General features: G+C 51.5%; 2 protein-coding genes across 7 annotated transcripts; one reads left to right on the forward strand and one right to left on the reverse strand.

The window, feature by feature from the left end:
- Window positions 1–357: 357 nt before the first annotated feature.
- BCKDK (branched chain keto acid dehydrogenase kinase) lies at window positions 358–13,394 on the reverse strand. 5 transcript variants are annotated; one of them, XM_081558224.1, is made up of 13 exons: window positions 4,526–4,610; window positions 4,089–4,137; window positions 3,568–3,938; window positions 3,373–3,441; window positions 3,167–3,277; window positions 2,837–2,884; window positions 2,637–2,756; window positions 2,457–2,555; window positions 2,190–2,263; window positions 1,726–1,854; window positions 1,546–1,635; window positions 904–1,062; window positions 358–810 (listed from the first exon to the last, which is right to left on the reverse strand). In XM_081558224.1, exons 3-13 carry the CDS (start codon window positions 3,760–3,762, stop codon window positions 666–668), a joined length of 1,239 nt encoding a protein of 412 aa, XP_081414350.1. In that variant the 5' UTR covers window positions 3,763–3,938; window positions 4,089–4,137; window positions 4,526–4,610; the 3' UTR covers window positions 358–665. The 5 variants fall into 5 exon arrangements, with proteins under 5 accessions (XP_081414350.1, XP_081414346.1, XP_081414347.1 ...); XM_081558220.1 differs by having other exon boundaries at window positions 4,089–4,271; XM_081558221.1 differs by lacking the exons at window positions 4,089–4,137; window positions 4,526–4,610 and adding an exon at window positions 13,249–13,394.
- A 117-nt stretch (window positions 13,395–13,511) lies between these two features.
- On the forward strand, window positions 13,512–15,529 carry VKORC1 (vitamin K epoxide reductase complex subunit 1). Of its 2 annotated transcripts, XM_081558235.1 has the most exons (3): window positions 13,512–13,719; window positions 14,523–14,632; window positions 15,091–15,529. In XM_081558235.1, the coding sequence occupies exons 1-3, from the start codon at window positions 13,544–13,546 to the stop codon at window positions 15,297–15,299; spliced, it is 495 nt and encodes a 164-aa protein (XP_081414361.1). In that variant the 5' UTR covers window positions 13,512–13,543; the 3' UTR covers window positions 15,300–15,529. The 2 variants fall into 2 exon arrangements, with proteins under 2 accessions (XP_081414361.1, XP_081414362.1); XM_081558236.1 differs by lacking the exon at window positions 14,523–14,632.
- Window positions 15,530–15,584: the final 55 nt, after the last annotated feature.

The following is a 15,584-nucleotide window of genomic DNA, read 5'->3' on the forward strand; positions in this document are numbered from 1 at the left end:
GGTGGCTCAGAAGAGTGCCCAGTCGGGTCACCATCACCTCTATAACCTGTGACTGCTGAGAAGAATCGGAACTGAGGCCTGAAGCTGGGCCAACCTGGGCCTTCCATATTGTCTGGGAGGCAGAAACATTTGGGAAATGAAATGAATGAGAGGTCTTTGCACAAACTGCCCGACTCATCCCCACTCCGGTTAAATTTACTGTGCAGGAGACTCAGGGCCAATTCTGTTCCTGGTCTGCCAGGCAGTGAGGATGGTTAAGAGACCAGGACATGAACTAGTTAAACCCAGGGTCCAGGGAACCTGAAAGAGGGCAGAAACAAAGGCTCATCTGCCCTCCCCACACATGGGGCCTGAGAGGGCATTCAAAATGTGAACTTTAATAACAAACAGCAGGTCAAAGTGGGGTTCCCCAGGAATGAGAATGATGGAGCTGGTGCGGGAGACCTCGAGGGTCCCCACTTCCTCCCCTCTAAGGCCTAGAGGCAGGGAAGCAGTGGACCCTATGGAAGAGGGCCGGTGCCTGGCTCCATGTAAGTCCACCTGTTTGGGGCCCTAAGACCCAAGATGCAGCAGTGTGGAGCAGGGTGGTACCCTGCTGGGCCCGGGAGGTCCTGGCAGGGAGTGTGGCCCAGCCTGGGCAGGCCAGCCGGCCTAGGGCTGCGAGGTCAGATGCGGAAGCTTTCTTCCCGGCCATCGATGTGACGGAGCCGCAGGTAGACATCTGTGCCGATGCCCTGCAGTGACTGCAGCCGAAGGGAACCACCGAGGTACTCTGCGTAGGCCCGCGACGTGGGCAGCCCGAAGCCAAAGCTGGGGGTGGGCAGGGGGACAGGACATGGGCTTCAGAGGCTTGAGTCTCCTGGGCACCCCCCACCCCTCCATTCCGGCCAGATGGGGCCTCACCCGTGCATGGGTCCCGACTGGCCACCACTGTGCATGTCCAGGTGGCCGAAGAGGGGGCTGATCCGGGGGTCCTGGGTGCTGGCCTCAGCTGTAGTGAAGTGGTAGTCCATCACCCGATCCAGGTCTTTGTGAGCAATTCCCCCGCCCCGGTCTGAAATCCTGGCAGGATGATGGTAACGGGGGTTTGGCTCAGCTTTGGTGGGGGTTCACTACCTCCCGAGCAGACGGTAAGTGCTAAGTCGGCCTTCCTGTCCCTTCCACCTACCCAAACGTGGAATGTGGTCACCTGGACTCTTGGGCTTTGCTTTTTGTAAGCTACTTTTCTCCACCCTCACTTCTGCCACTGACTGCTTAAACCTTCTCACAGGACTTGACATTTATTCTCCGCCCAGCACCATATTTCTGACTCTCCCTGCTCTGGGCCCCTCAGTTTCTGACAAAGACAGGCCCCTGGGGCCTGCAGCTGGCCCCAGATCCACTCATGTCCAGCTCATGGCAATCTCAGGACCGGAGATTGTCCTGAAACACTAAGTCTCACTAAGCTTGAGGTCATTCAGCAGATCAGGAACAGTAAACCCCAGATGATGATGATGATGCCCAGAAACCCGCATCCATACCACCCAACTCGCACCCAGGGCAAACCTGATGACGAGATCGATATCATTGTTGGCAATGGTGATGACGACATCTGGGACATTGTAGGGAGTGTCGAGGTGACTCTCCATTGTGGCTCTGTGCAAGGGGCCAAATATCAGTAGGTGATGGTGTCCCCGCCTCACCTCAGTTCCCGTCTGCCCCCTTCTAATACATCCAGTGGCCCACCTCATGGCGTTCTTGAGCAGCTCAGGTAGGATGTAGTCCAGTGGCATTGGGATGAAGGGGAAACGGGCAGCCACGTGTCCGTTGATGCGGACTCGGGGTGCATTGCCATACTTGTGCTCACACAGGCGTCTGTGGATAGGAGCAAGGGTTCAGACTCCAACCAGTGGGTCTCAACTGGAGCTGATTCTCTCGCCACCCTCCCAAAGACATTTTGCAATCCCTAGCAACACTTTTGTTTGCCACAACTGGGGAGTATTACTGGCATCAAGTGAGTAGATGCCAGGGATCCTTCTGAACATCCTAACAAGCACAGGCCAGTCCCTTACAGAAAAGAATGATCTGGCCCAAAACATGAACAGTACCACAGTTGAAAAATCCTGCCCTGGACCACATCCTGGACAAGTGCTCAGACCCAGACCTTCCCTGCCAGATGATGTCCACTTCCTTAACCGTTCTAGCCTCACCTGGCAAAGTCCACCCACTTTTCAATAATCTTCTTCGGTGACAGGCGAGTGCAGATGATGCCAACAAAGTCGGGCTGGTAGGAGAAAGAAGGTCAGGACCAGAGATCACCTCTACCCACACCTTGGGCAACAAAAGTTTGTAAACTCTAGACTACAGAAGCAGCCCCAGGGCTCTCCCCAGGCCCGCAGACCAGGTCCCCAGTCCAAGGGGGCTCCTGGCTCAGTTCCCTCTGGTCCACTTGACATTCTCAGGTCCCGGCGCCCCACCTTGTCCTCATGTAGTGCCAGATGGTGAGTGGCCAACATACGGATCCCAAGCCTTGAAGTCAACGTCTTGTCTAAGAAGTAGCGGACGAGCTTCTCATCCTATAAAGAGGAGGACCTCAGAATCCCTGTGCCTTTCCCAGGCCTCCCACCAGGTCTGGGCCCCCATTGCGCTGCCCTGACCTCTATGTGCTTCCGGCTCTCACGCAGGCCTTCTGCTAAGAGGGTTACCACATCCTTGTGGTCATCCAAAAGCTGTCGCACCAGTTGGCAGTATCGGGCCTCATCCGCCTGGTCCTTGATCTGCAAGCCACAGAGTCGTGAGCGTGGATGGTCCAGCCTTGACCTCTCAGCCCGTCACCCTGCCCTGGCCCAGCCCTCACCGGAGGGAAGTCTGTCAGCTTCTGGAAGGCACGGATGTACAGCTCGTGCTGCAAGGAAGAGGTGTGGGAATTCACAAGGATGCTCTGGGCACAGGTAGAGAACAGTCAGCTGTGACCACCTATGGGGACTGCCATCCACCCCAGTTCATTGGGTTCCAACCCCATCATGGTCTTTCAAGTCTCCATGAAAGCTTGGGCCGAGTCCTCTAGGACTCAGAAACCTTTAGGCAGGTAGGTCTCTACCACTCTGGTTCCCGCTCCCCATCTGCCCCATGGGTAGTGGGCACACTGATTTAATGTCCTCTCTACGCCCCCTTAAGGCCACCTTACCACGTGCAGTATGGTGGGGTTGCAGCCAATGATGAAAGGAAGGCTGCGGAAGCCCTTGATGCGGTGAGCGATCCTCACTGGCAACTCCTGCTGCAAGTAGCGGGCACTTTTCTAGAAGAAAGAGAAGAGGGAAGTTAAGGCCAGGGGCTGGGGGGCTGGGTCAGAGCTCCAGGGCCCAAGAGCAAAACAAGAGGCAGGAATCTTACCAGAAGGTGACTGCCATCCTGAGAGCGGCCTGAATAGAGCATCATGGTTGGAGTGAGACGGACTGAGGGCTGGAGGGGCAGAGGGCCTTTGAGCATAGTATCTCCAACACCCTGCCCCCTGCCATATTAGCTTCACCCCTTCCCTGGACCCCCACTCCAGCTCCAGACCCAGGCCTCACCGCCCTAGCTGCACACCTTCTCCGCTGCCACGTCGATGGCTGACTGGTTGTAAAAGGAGGTGACGGTCTTAGAGCGCTCCCGTGCCATCTCCACGTGGTGGGTATCGGTGGCTGATGTGGAGCGGGCCCTGAGTGAGAGTGCCGGCCCCAAGAGAGGCCGGAGGGGTGGCCTGCCCCGGGGTCCGCTCCCCAGCACTGAAGCCAGTATCATCGTTCTGTTCCTTTGAACTGGCCTGGGTGGCCACTTAGGGCTGAGGATCCGATAGACGGAGGCGACCCCAAAACTGGGCAAGAAGGGTGTGGGTGGGCAGGGGCTCTTCTCTGACTTCAGGGATGAGCGCCGGTTGAGGATGCTGACCAGCTCAGCCTCCGGGGAGCAGCTCCCATCTACCAAGGCGGGGAAAGAGGGAGTTGTACGGATCTGAATCCAGAGGTGTCATCTCTCTACGTGAGCACAGGTATAATCGGATTTGACCATCTCTGCCCAACCCCTTCAACCACCTCCCCAAACACACACACAGGGAGAGCCTGGATCACCTTGCTTTCTGGAGTTACTATTCTCCAATCTAAGGCTCTATCTGGTAGCCTGGAGGGGAGGGGATCCTTAGACCAGTCCAGCCCGAAAACCTTGCCCCTGATCTCTCGGATCCGCTGCACCCTCGTTCAGGGGGCGGGGCTGACCCCTAATCCGGCGCCTTCAGACTCCGGCCGAGGTCTGGCCTGCATACGTGTGGCACAAAGAATTGTGCACCCGAGGGTCGGCTGCGTGGAAGCAGCGGCTCGGGAGTCCCCGTTTGGGTCCCTCCCTCCGCAGGGTCACTTGGTTCGGCCCGGATCTCCCCCATATGGTAGATGCCGGCCCCCCCAACCCCCGCCCTCCACGCGCGCTCCAACGATCCAGAGCAAAGGCGGAGGCTGCGGTCGCGTGATGCGAAGCCTTAGCGGGCAAGGTCTGCGCGGGCCGCTCCCCTTACCGCTGGGCGAGAGCCAGGGCCGGGGTCCGACCGGAACAGCCCAACAGTCGACGGGGCCGGGCGAGCCTAGCCGCCTGCGCCCTCTGCCGCCGTGACGTCGCGTGGGCTATGGGCGCCCGGTGCCTCCTGGGAGTTGTAGTTTGGAGCAGAGGAGTCGCACCCACGCGCCAGCCCATAGCCGTTATGTCCCTGCTCCTAGGCCCCCCAAATAAGCCCAGAGTTACCTGGTCTCTCTGGGAAGCGGGCCCTCGGGAAAGAAATGGGACAGGGCGAGAAGACCCTGAGATGCAACGTGCACAGACCAAACGCTATCTGGATTTCCCCTCTGAGGTCCGGTCCTTCTCCTCAAGGTCTTGACTCATTTGTGGAAAACCAGAGTGCCTGGTTCAAAACCCAGCTCAGTCACTCACTATCTGGGGCAAGTTACTTAAACTACTCAATACTTCAATTCCTGTCTTGGTAAAATGCTGCTGCTGCTAAGTCACGTCAGTCGTGTCCAACTCTGTGCGACCCCATGGACTGCAGCGTACCAGGCTCCTCCGTCCATGGGATTTTCCATGCAAGAGTACTGGAGTGGGTTGCCATTGCCTTCTCCGTTGGTAAAATGAGGTTGTATCAACCTTGGGGTTGTGTGGTTACATGAATTTATACATGTAAAGTGCCTAGAATAGTGTTGGGCATGGAATTAACACTGTATTAGGTATTATTTATATTATTACTAATTAATATCAGCAACAAACACTGATTAGGTGACATTTCTGTGCTAGGAGAGGAGATTTGGTCTTAAATTAATAGACCCTTCTCGGCCCGGTAGAGGAAGATAGACAATTGATGGACAAAAGATAGACAATTGATACACGTGCAGTGTGAGTAGGACCCAGCCACACCTGGGAGCTGGAATGGGAAGGGCATATCATGACAGAGAAGAGCCTGGAGCCATGTGGAGTCTGGGAGGAGAGGGGCTGAATGAGGTGACCAGACCTGTACTTGTCTTGAGGTAGTAAGAAGTCATTGAGGGATTTTAACGGAATAGATCTGCGCCTTAGAACTCTTTGGCCACAGTGATGAGGATAAGTGAGACCAAATGCGGAGAGACTAGTGAAAAGACAATTTTTTTCCAAGCAGGAGATGATGGGAGCGAGACTTTTCAGTGTGTTTGTGTGTACTTGGACTGGATTCTAAATATTTTAAAAATTTAAAGAAGCAAGTAAAGCAGAGATGTCTTTGAAGCTATCTTTTTTTTTTTTGGCTGGGACCTGCGGCTTGAGGAATCTTGGTTCCAGGACCAGGGATTAAACCTGGGCCCTCTGCAATGAAAGCTGGACCCTTTACCACCACCTGGCCTGCCTCAGGAATTGGCTGGAAAGTCTGCACAGATCATGAGGAAGGGGCTCCCTGAGTCTCTGGATTTCCTCTTTGCCCCTCATCCCCACACCATTCCCACTCTCTTTTCCCGCATCCTGGAGCTATCCTGGAGTGAAGCCGGAGGAGGCTGGCTGGAGGCAGGCATTGCTTGAGCCAGCAGAAGAAGGGAGAGGGGAGGGTGCTCCCGGTGGGAGACTGCTCCCATAGAGGCAAAGAAGTGCTTGCAGTGTGCCAGAACTCTGCTTTCACGTGGCCGCGGCGTGGCTGGGAATGCCGGAGACGCTGGTGTCACAGAGTGCAGACATCCGGGAAGGGCCTCACCTCACCTAGTTTGACCCTGCACGCTGGCCCAGAGCCCGGCCGGGACTCGCTGCTGCCTCCCGGCGGTGGAGGTTGGACATGCACCCCCATGAGTGCCACGGCCGGTCAGGTTCTTGTTTAAGAGATTGACATGTGTTTGTTTCATCTTCATAACAGTACCTCTGAGGTAGATACTATTAATATCTTCATTTTTCAGAGGACGGGGTAGAGGCCCAGAAAGGTTAAACGGGAGATTTCCCTGATGGTTAGTGGTAAAGACTACTTGCTCCAGATGCATGGGGCCCAGGTACAGTCCCTGGTCAGGGAAAGGGATCCCGCATGCCAGCAAGGAAGATTCCACCGTGCCCCAACTAAGACCCGGTGCAGCCAAATAATTTTTTTAAAAAGAGATTAAATGGCTTGTCCCCTCCTTCCTCTCTGTCCTCACCTCCCATTACACTGGCCCACCTATTTTCCCCTAAACATATTTAGGCACATTCCACCTCTCATGAGCTGTTCCCTCTGTTTAGAACACCCTTCCCCTCCACATAGCTTACTCCCTCACCTCCTCTAAGCTTTTGCCCAAATGTCAGTTGAACGAAGCCCAACTTGATAATCCGATTTAAAATTGCAATTGCCCCCAATCCCCTCTGGTTAGTATGGCTTCCCGGGTGGGGCTAGTGGTAAAGAGCCTGCCTGCCAATGCAAGAGACCTAAGAGATGTGGGTTCGATCCCTGGGTCGGGAAGATCCCCTGGAGAAAGAAATGACAACCCACTCCAGTATTCTTTCCTGGAAAATCCCGTGGACAGAGGAGCCTTGTGGGCTACAATCTATAGGGTCCCACAGAGTCAGACACAACTGAGCAACTTAGCAGCAGTAGCAGCCATTCCCCTCACACTGCTTTACTCAGTTATTTATTTATTTGGCCGGACTTCAAAGCTTTGGGGCTCTTAGTTCTGGGACCAGGAACTGAACCCTGACCCCCTTCAGTGAAAAATGTTCTAACAACTGGACTGCCTGGGAATTTCTTCTGCTTTACTTTTTATTTCATCCATAGCATTTATCACCAACAACATATTATATGAATTTCTTATATTAATTACTAGTTTTTTTCCCTAAAATGTAAGACCAATGTATGAATATTTGTCTGCTATACTGATTTATCTTGTGCTCCTAACACAGTCTCTGGCACGTAACAGGTGCTCAATAAACATTTGTTAAATCAATGAAAGAAATATTGGGCTTTCTTCTCTGAGCTGTTGAAAGGCAGAGTGACAAAGCTACATCTTTATTTTTTTATTTTTTATTTTTAAAGGATCACTTTGATTGTTGTATGGAGAATGTATGTTGGGGTGAGGGACAAATATATCTGAGAGACCAGAGAGGAGGCTACTACATTTATCTAGGTAGGAGCTGATGATGGTTTGGGTCAAGGTAGTGGTCTGCATAAATTCCCGGGAGTGAGAGAGAAGTCCAGGAGGAGTGGTTTGGGGGGATTGGGGGGGACATGGTTAAAATGGGAAACCCCAGAGAAGAGCCAGATTTGGAGAAGGTAAAGAGCTCAGTTTGTTTTTTGTAAACCATTCAGATTTTATTTATCTTTTTAAACTAATTTTTATTGGAGTATAATTGCTTTACAATGTTGTTAGTTTCTACTATATAGCAAAGTAAATCAGCTATATGTATGCATACATCTCCTCTTTTGGGGATTTCCTTCCCATTTAGGTCACCATAGAGCACTGAATAGAATTCCCTGAGCTATACAGTAGGTTCTCATTAATTAACTATGTTATGCACACGAGTGCTCAGTCGTGTCCAACTCTTTGTGACCCCATGGACTGCAGCCCATCAGTCATCTGTCTGTGGGATTTCCCAGGCAAGAATACTGGAGTGGGTTGCCATTTCTTCCTCCAGCAGATCTTCCCAACCCAGGGATCAAACTCGGATCTCCCATGTCTCCTGCATTGTAGGTGGATTCTTTACCACTGAGCCACCCGGGGCTCTATTTTATACACAGTATCAGTAGTGTGGGGCTTCCCTTGTAACTCAGTTGGTAAAAAACCTACCTGCAATGCAGGAGACCTGGGTTCGATCTATGGATAGGGACGATCCCCCTGGAGAAGGAAATGGCAACCCACTCCAGTATTCTTGCCTGGAGAATTCCATGGACAGAGGAGCTGGGCAGGCTACAGTCCGTGGGATCGAAAAGAGTCAGACACGACTGTGCAACTAACTTTCACTTTTTCATCAGTAGTGTATATAGTCAGTCCCCAAGTCCCAATTCATCCCACCACACTCCCTTTCCCCTGTTGGTGTTCATATGTTGATTCTCTATATCTTTGTCTCTATTTCTGTTTTGTGTGTGTGTGTTGGGGGCAGGGGTTGTTGGAGTTTTTTGAGCTGTGCTAAGTCTTCGTGATGGCACATGGGCTTTTTGTTACACTGACTTCTGTTGCAGGGTTCAGGCTCTCTAGTTGAGGCATTACGGGTTAGTTGCCCCACGGCATGTGGAATCTTAGTTCCCTGCCTAGGGATCAACTTGGGTCCCCTACCTCGGAAGGCAGATTCTTAAACTCTAAACCACTATATCTGTTTTGCAAATAACATCATCTATACCATTTTCTAGTTTCCACACATATGCGTTAATGAATGATATGTTTTACTCTTTCTGACTTACTTCACTCTGTAAGACAGTCTCTAGACCCATCCATGTCTCCACAAATGAACCAACATCATTTCTTTTTATAGCTGAGTAACATAGGAGCTCAGCTTTGAGTGTGTTGCATTGCATCTGATCGACCTGTGAGAATATCCAGATGGTGAGGTCCTAGAAGTGTTTCTACTTGGGCTTTGGAGCCCAGGAGCAAGATCTGGGCTCAGACAGAGCTCAGAAGCTGTAATCTGTATGGAGTAAGAGAAGACATGAGTGGAAAAAAAGTTGTCTCGTGTGGCAGTTTGTATTTCCCACAGATGCTGCACCCCACACGCCCACGTGAACTTCTCTTTTTAAAAAATTAATTAATTATATACTTATTCATGGCTGCACTGGGTCTTCGCTGCCTCACGGGCTTTCTCCAGTTGAGGTGAGCGGGGGCTACTCTTTGTTTTGGTGTTCTGGCTTCTCATTGCTGTGGCTTCTCTTGTTGCAGAGTACGGGTTCTAGGGTGTATGGGCTTCAGTAGTTGCAGCACGTGGGTTCTAGAGCTCAGGCTCAGTAGTTGTGGTGCCTGGGCTTAGTTGCTCCATGGTATGTGGAATCTTCCCAGACCAGGGATCAAACCTGTGTCCCTGGCATTGGCAGGTGGATTCCCATCTACTCCATCACCAGGAAAGCCCCTGAACTTCTTAGTTTATGATTTTGACACGTCTCCTATCAAGAGGTGAAGTTCTGATTTCCTTCCCATTGGTTCTAAGCAGATTTGTGATTGCAGTGGAAGGGATACTAAATGATGATGTATGAAGCTAGATCATAAAAGATGATACAGCTTCTACTTGATTCCCTGGAGAACTTTTACTGGAGAGCTGAGTCGTCACATAAACAAATCTGATTGCCCTGTATTTTTTAATTATTTTTTTTGTAGTTATTATTTTGGCCATGTAGGACCTTAGTTCCCCAACCAGGGATCGAACCCATGCCCCCTGCATTGGAAGCACAGAGTCCTAACCATTGGACTACCGCAGGAGTCCCTGATTGCCCTGTATTAATTATCTGTTGTGTGACAAATTACCCTCACAATATAGCAGTTCAAAACAATAAATATTTATTATCTCACACAGTTTCTTTGGGTCAGGAATCTAGAAGCAGCTGAGCTAGGTGGTTCTGGTTCAGGGTTGCTTATGCAGTTGTGGTCAAGACATTGCCCAGTGGTCTGGTGGTTAGGACACCGTGCTTTCACTGGCAAGGACTTAGTTTCAATCCCTGGTCAGGGTACTAAGACCCCAAAAGCTGCATGGTATGGCCATAAAAAAAAAAATGTTGCCTGAAACTACAGTCACGCGAAGTCTTGACTAATGCTGGAGAATCCACTTCAGGGTGGCTCTCTCACATGCCTGGCAAGTCAGTGCTGGGTGTTACTAGGAAGTTTCAGTTTCTCACGAAGCGGACCCCTCCCTCGGGCTGTTTCGGTGTCCTCATAACATGGCAGCTGACTTCACCCAGAGTCAGTGACCTAAGAGGGAGCAAGATGGAAGCCACAGTATCCTAATGACGGCCTCCAGAGTCATAAACCATCATATCTGCATTATCCCATTGGGCCAGGTCAGCCCTATTTAGGGTGGGAAGAAATTACACAATGGTATGTATACCAGGAGGTGGAAATCATGGAAGACAGTTTTAGAAACTGGTTGCTGTGGCCTGGAGTCTGCCATGCTGTGAGGAAGCCCAAACTAGCCCCTATGGAGGAGTGGCTACGTGGATTCACGGAGAGTCCCTGAGGCTACACGAAGGGGAGGGGGCGTAATTCTTCAGTGGCTCAGTGCTAAAGAATCCCCCTGCCAGTTCAGGGGACACAGGCCAGGAAGATGGATCCCACATGCTGCAGAGCAACTAAGCCCGTGCACCACAACTACTGAGCCTGTGTAATAGAGCCCTTGCATCACAGTTACTGAAGCCTGTGAGACTAGAGCCCATGCAACAAGAGAAGCCACCATAATGAGAGCCCCTCACACTGCAACTAGAGAGTAGCCTCCATTCGCCGCAACTAGTGAAAAGCCCACGTGCAGCAATAAAGACCCAGCACAGACAAAAATAAAGGAGAGAGAGAGAAACCAAGTTATCAGCCTCCCATTGCTCCAATATTAGTCATCATCTGACTGCAGTTATGTGAGCCAGTACTGCCCAGGCAAAATTCTCATATCGAATTCCTAACCCCTAAAAACTGAGAGAAAATAAAAAGGTTGTTTTTCTCTTCAGTCATTATTTTTGTGGTAATTTGTTGAATAGCAGTAAGCCCTCAATGAGTTCCACCTCCCTGTATTTATATCCCTCCGGAGTCTCTTCCCACACTGAACAGGGCTGACCTGACCCAATAAGATAAATGACAACGTGTGACTTTCAAGGCTGAGTCATAAAGATACTGTGGTTTCCACCTTACTCCCTCTTAGATCACTCATTTGGGAAGAAGTCAGCCATGAATAATAGGAACATGCCAGAAAACTGTGGAAAGAGCTGAGAAACTGGCCTAAGTCATAGTGCTCTGTACTAGATTCCTGTTGCTGCTGTAACAAATTACCACAAACTCAGTAGCTTAAAACTACATGAACTTATTATCTTATAGTCCTGGAATTCAGAAGTCTGGCATGGGTCTCACTGAGCTAAAATCAGGATGGCAATAGTTCCTTTCTGGGGAAGTCCCTGGAGGTCCAGTGATTAGGACTCTGCCAGTGGTTAGGACTCTGCACTTCCATTTCGGGAGCAGGGGTTTGGTCCCTGGTGGATCCTGCAAGCCATGTTGTGAAGCCAAAAAAAAAAAAAAAAAACTTCCTCTCTGCAGGCTCTAGGGGAGAATCCATTTCTTTAACTTTTCCTGCTGGTAGAGACCCACATTCCCTAGCTTATGACCCCTTTCCTCCATATTCAAAGCCAGCAACATTGCATCTCTTTTGCTTTTCCTCAGTGGTCACACCTCCTTCTGACTCTTCTGCTGCTCTCACTTTTAAGGACCCTTGTGATGACATTGGACCCATAGGATAATCAGCAGATTAGTAGCCTTCATTCCAACTGCAATCTTAATTCCCATTTGCCATGTAAACTAACACATCCACAGGTCCCAGGAATTAGGGCACTGACATCTTTGGGAGCCTGGAGAAGGGAATGGCAACCCATTCCAGTATTCTTGCCTGGAGAATTCCATGGACAGAAGAGCCTGGAGAGCTACAGTCCATGGGGTGACATAGAGTCAGACACGATTGAACAACTAATACACACAACACACACACACACACACATCTTTAAGAGCTATTATTCCACTGACCACATTGTATGGAAGAAGAGAAGTGGGCCTGAGAAGCAGCAGTCAGGGAGGGAGTAGGGCCATTTAGAAGAGTGAAATATCACAAAAGCCAGAGGAAGACAGGGTTCCCAGGAAGGATTAATACTGCTGGGAAGTCAAGCATGATAAGAACTGAAAAATATTCATTGAATTTAGCTTCTTGGTGATACCAGTTATCAGGGGAGTATTGGGGGCAGGAGCTAGTTTATATTGTGTTGGGCAGCAAGGAGGATGTAAGGAAGTAAAGACTGAGAGTGTAAAATCTTCTGGGAAAAAAAAACTTGATTGTAAAGAGGTATTTATTGCAGCTTCTAAAATAGGGGGAAAGTTTCAATGCAAATGGAAGGAAAGGGAGGTATAGGTGAGGGGTGTGTGTGTGTGTGTGTGTGTGTGTGTGTGTGCGTGCGTGCGCCCAGTCGTGTCCAATTCTTTGAGACCTGTAGCCCGCTAGGCTCCTCTATCCATGGAATTTTCCAGGTAAGGATACTGGAACAGGCTGCCATTTCCTACTCCAGAGGATCTTCCCGACCCAGGGATGGAATCCGCGTCTCTTGCACCTCCTGCATCGGCAGGCAGATTGTTTACCACTGCGCCCCCCGGAAAGCCTATCCCAGGTAAGATGGGCCGTCAACAAATGCTGTGTGTGAAAGGGAGAGGTCAGCTAGCCCATCAAAGGCTTCGAATGGAGGGACTGTTGGGTTGATCTGGGCTCAGGTTTCGCCAGGTGGCGCCACAATAGAACAGAGGTTAGGATACTGTCCAGGATATGGCGACGCTGATGGAGCTGGGAATGTAGGAGAGAGACAAAGAGATCGGCCGGCAGGAGGCGCTGGTGCAGCAGGAGGGAATGGCTGGGCAAGCTAGGCGGATTGGAGGCTACACTGTCTGAGATAATTTTAGGGAGAACGCTTGGTTCTTGATAGATCGCAGTATGCCCTGGATTCCCTGATCCGCTGGTCTCTAGTTCCAGGATTCTCCAAAGTTAAAACAGGGCTTGGACTAGAGTAAACGCTATATATTTTTAGCTCGATTAATATAACTTGTAAAACTCCGGAGATTCCCTTACCCTTGAGGCACTGCAGCCGCCCGGACTACAATTCCCATCATGCCTGGCAGGCCGTCAGATCCATAAATACCCAAGTCCCTTAACTGGTTTTCCAGTCCCAGCCTTCCTCAACGGTTTTCATACCGCGGCAGCACGCTTGCCAAATCATAGGAACAACCAATTAGATCAGGGAGTGCGAGACCAGCAGGCCAATCGTTCAGTCAGAGGGCCGGGAGAGGGCGTGGTCAAATCCGGCCCCGCCCCTGCCCCGTGGCCCGTTCGCTTCCGGCTGAGGCTTCGGGCGGGACCAGAAGACATGGGCACTACTACCTGGCGGAGTCCGGGGTGGGTGCGGCTCGCACTCTGCCTCGCGGGCTTAGTGCTCTCTCTCTACGCGCTGCACGTGAAGGCGGCGCGCGCCCGGAACCGGGATTACCGCGCGCTCTGCGATGTGGGCACCGCCATCAGCTGTTCGCGCGTCTTCTCCTCCAGGTGCACGGCGGGTAGAGGGCTTGGGGGACCGCTGCTCGTGGGAGCGTGCATGGGGTCCAGGTGTGCATGGTAGCCAGGCTGCCCGATCAGTCGGGGGTTGGGGTTCCCGGCGAGCGGACGCGCCGGTCCAGGCTGCTCAAGGGGGCGTTGCCTGGAGAAGCGGGTGTGTCCGAGGTAGGAGTGTGGGGCTAAGAGGGCTGATAGTGCTGGGGACTGCGGTTATTCGAGGGAATGCACCTGAATCTTGATGACAAGGAATAACAGTGACCGGGCAGGACACAGGGAGATGGGGTCGAGTGTAGGAACTGATTATAGTCTTAAGGATGGGCGTGCCTGGTGACAGGGTGTCCAGGTCTGGTTATGCTTGAGGATACAGTTTGGGGGGGGGCCTGAGACAGAAGAGGGGAGAGGGTGGCGGGGCGCTGGAGATTTAGGGGTCCAAGGCAGAGAGATTCTGTTCTGGTTTCCCAGTCTCTGGTGACTCTGTAAACTAAGATAAAGGGTTATATGCACTTTACCATCATAGGATTTATTGAAAGTCTAGGATGGAAAGAAGAGCCTATGGGAGAGCCATGGCCAGGCTTGACCTGGGGATGGGGAAGGATAGGGGCAGTGACATGGAATCCTGCCCTGGCCAAAGAAAGGCTATGCTCGGAGGTCACTGACCCTTGGACTCATGTAGGGTTTGGGGGAAGGGTGAGATGGGGAACGACAGCCCAGCTGGCTTCTTGGAAATAACCCTCCCAGGATAGGTCTCAGGGCACTGGGTTGACACTCCTAACTTAGGCCCTCCCCTCTACCAGGTGGGGCCGCGGCTTCGGGCTGGTGGAACACGTGCTGGGCAAAGACAGCATCCTCAATCAATCCAACAGCATATTTGGTTGCATTTTCTACACACTGCAGTTGTTGTTAGGTGAGTGGCCTCAGCTTCTCGTGACAGCCCCCTTCCCCTCTTGGCCAGCCCAGCCTGAACTCTTGCAGTCTTGGTGACCAGACATCTGATGGCCAACTAACTGTGCATCACTGAGGACCAAGGAGGTGGGAACTTACAGGAGTCTTTACTGTCAGAACCAGAGGGCCCTTAGAGACTTCCCAGGAGCCTGGTTTTCTAGAAAAGACTCCTTTCTGGGGGAAATCCAAGGGTTGCTGTCTCATCTCACATAGAATTCAGCAGGAAAATTCACTATTTTGGTCCCAGGGATCGTTGAACACATAGGAGAACCAGGGTCTTGGTGGGGCCTATCCAAGCTGCTCATTTTAGAGGCTATTTCCCCAATAGCCCCTGCTGTCTGGGTGGCACCATGGAGTCATGGCATTTTCTAGTAGTGGCCAGTTCCCAAAGCCTACGTCTGCCCCTTTTCTGCCTTACAGGTTGCCTGCAGGGCCGCTGGGCATCTGTTCTACTGAGATTGAGTTCCTTGGTGTCTCTAGCTGGTTCTGTGTACCTGGCGTGGATCCTGTTCTTCGTGCTCTATGATTTCTGCATCGTTTGCATCACTACTTATGCCATCAATGTGGGCCTGACGGTGCTCAGTTTCCAGGAGGTCCAGGGACCCCAGGGCAAGGTCAAGGGCCACTGAGCCCTCACCCCAAGTCAGGGTAACCTTTGACCAAGAAGGCCACGTCTGGGTCCTTGGAAGAGTCTGCAAGTTGCTCCCGCCATACTCTCACACAGGACAATGGACCAAACATGCCACACTGTTTCTTCCACCTTAGTGCCTCTGTTTCTGTCCCCAAAGGCTGATTTCCAAAGCTCCTGCTGTTGCTCAAGGAGGGAAGGTTCAGAGCAATAAAACTTCTTAAATAAATAGACCAAATCTGAGCCATCTGTCTGCCAGGGACCTTAGTGTTGGGCTTCTCCCGAT

The sequence above is a fragment of the Giraffa tippelskirchi genome, chromosome 13 (assembly GCF_054371585.1).
Source record: "Giraffa tippelskirchi isolate mGirTip1 chromosome 13, T2T-mGirTip1v1.2.pri, whole genome shotgun sequence".
NCBI lineage: Eukaryota > Metazoa > Chordata > Mammalia > Artiodactyla > Giraffidae > Giraffa > Giraffa tippelskirchi.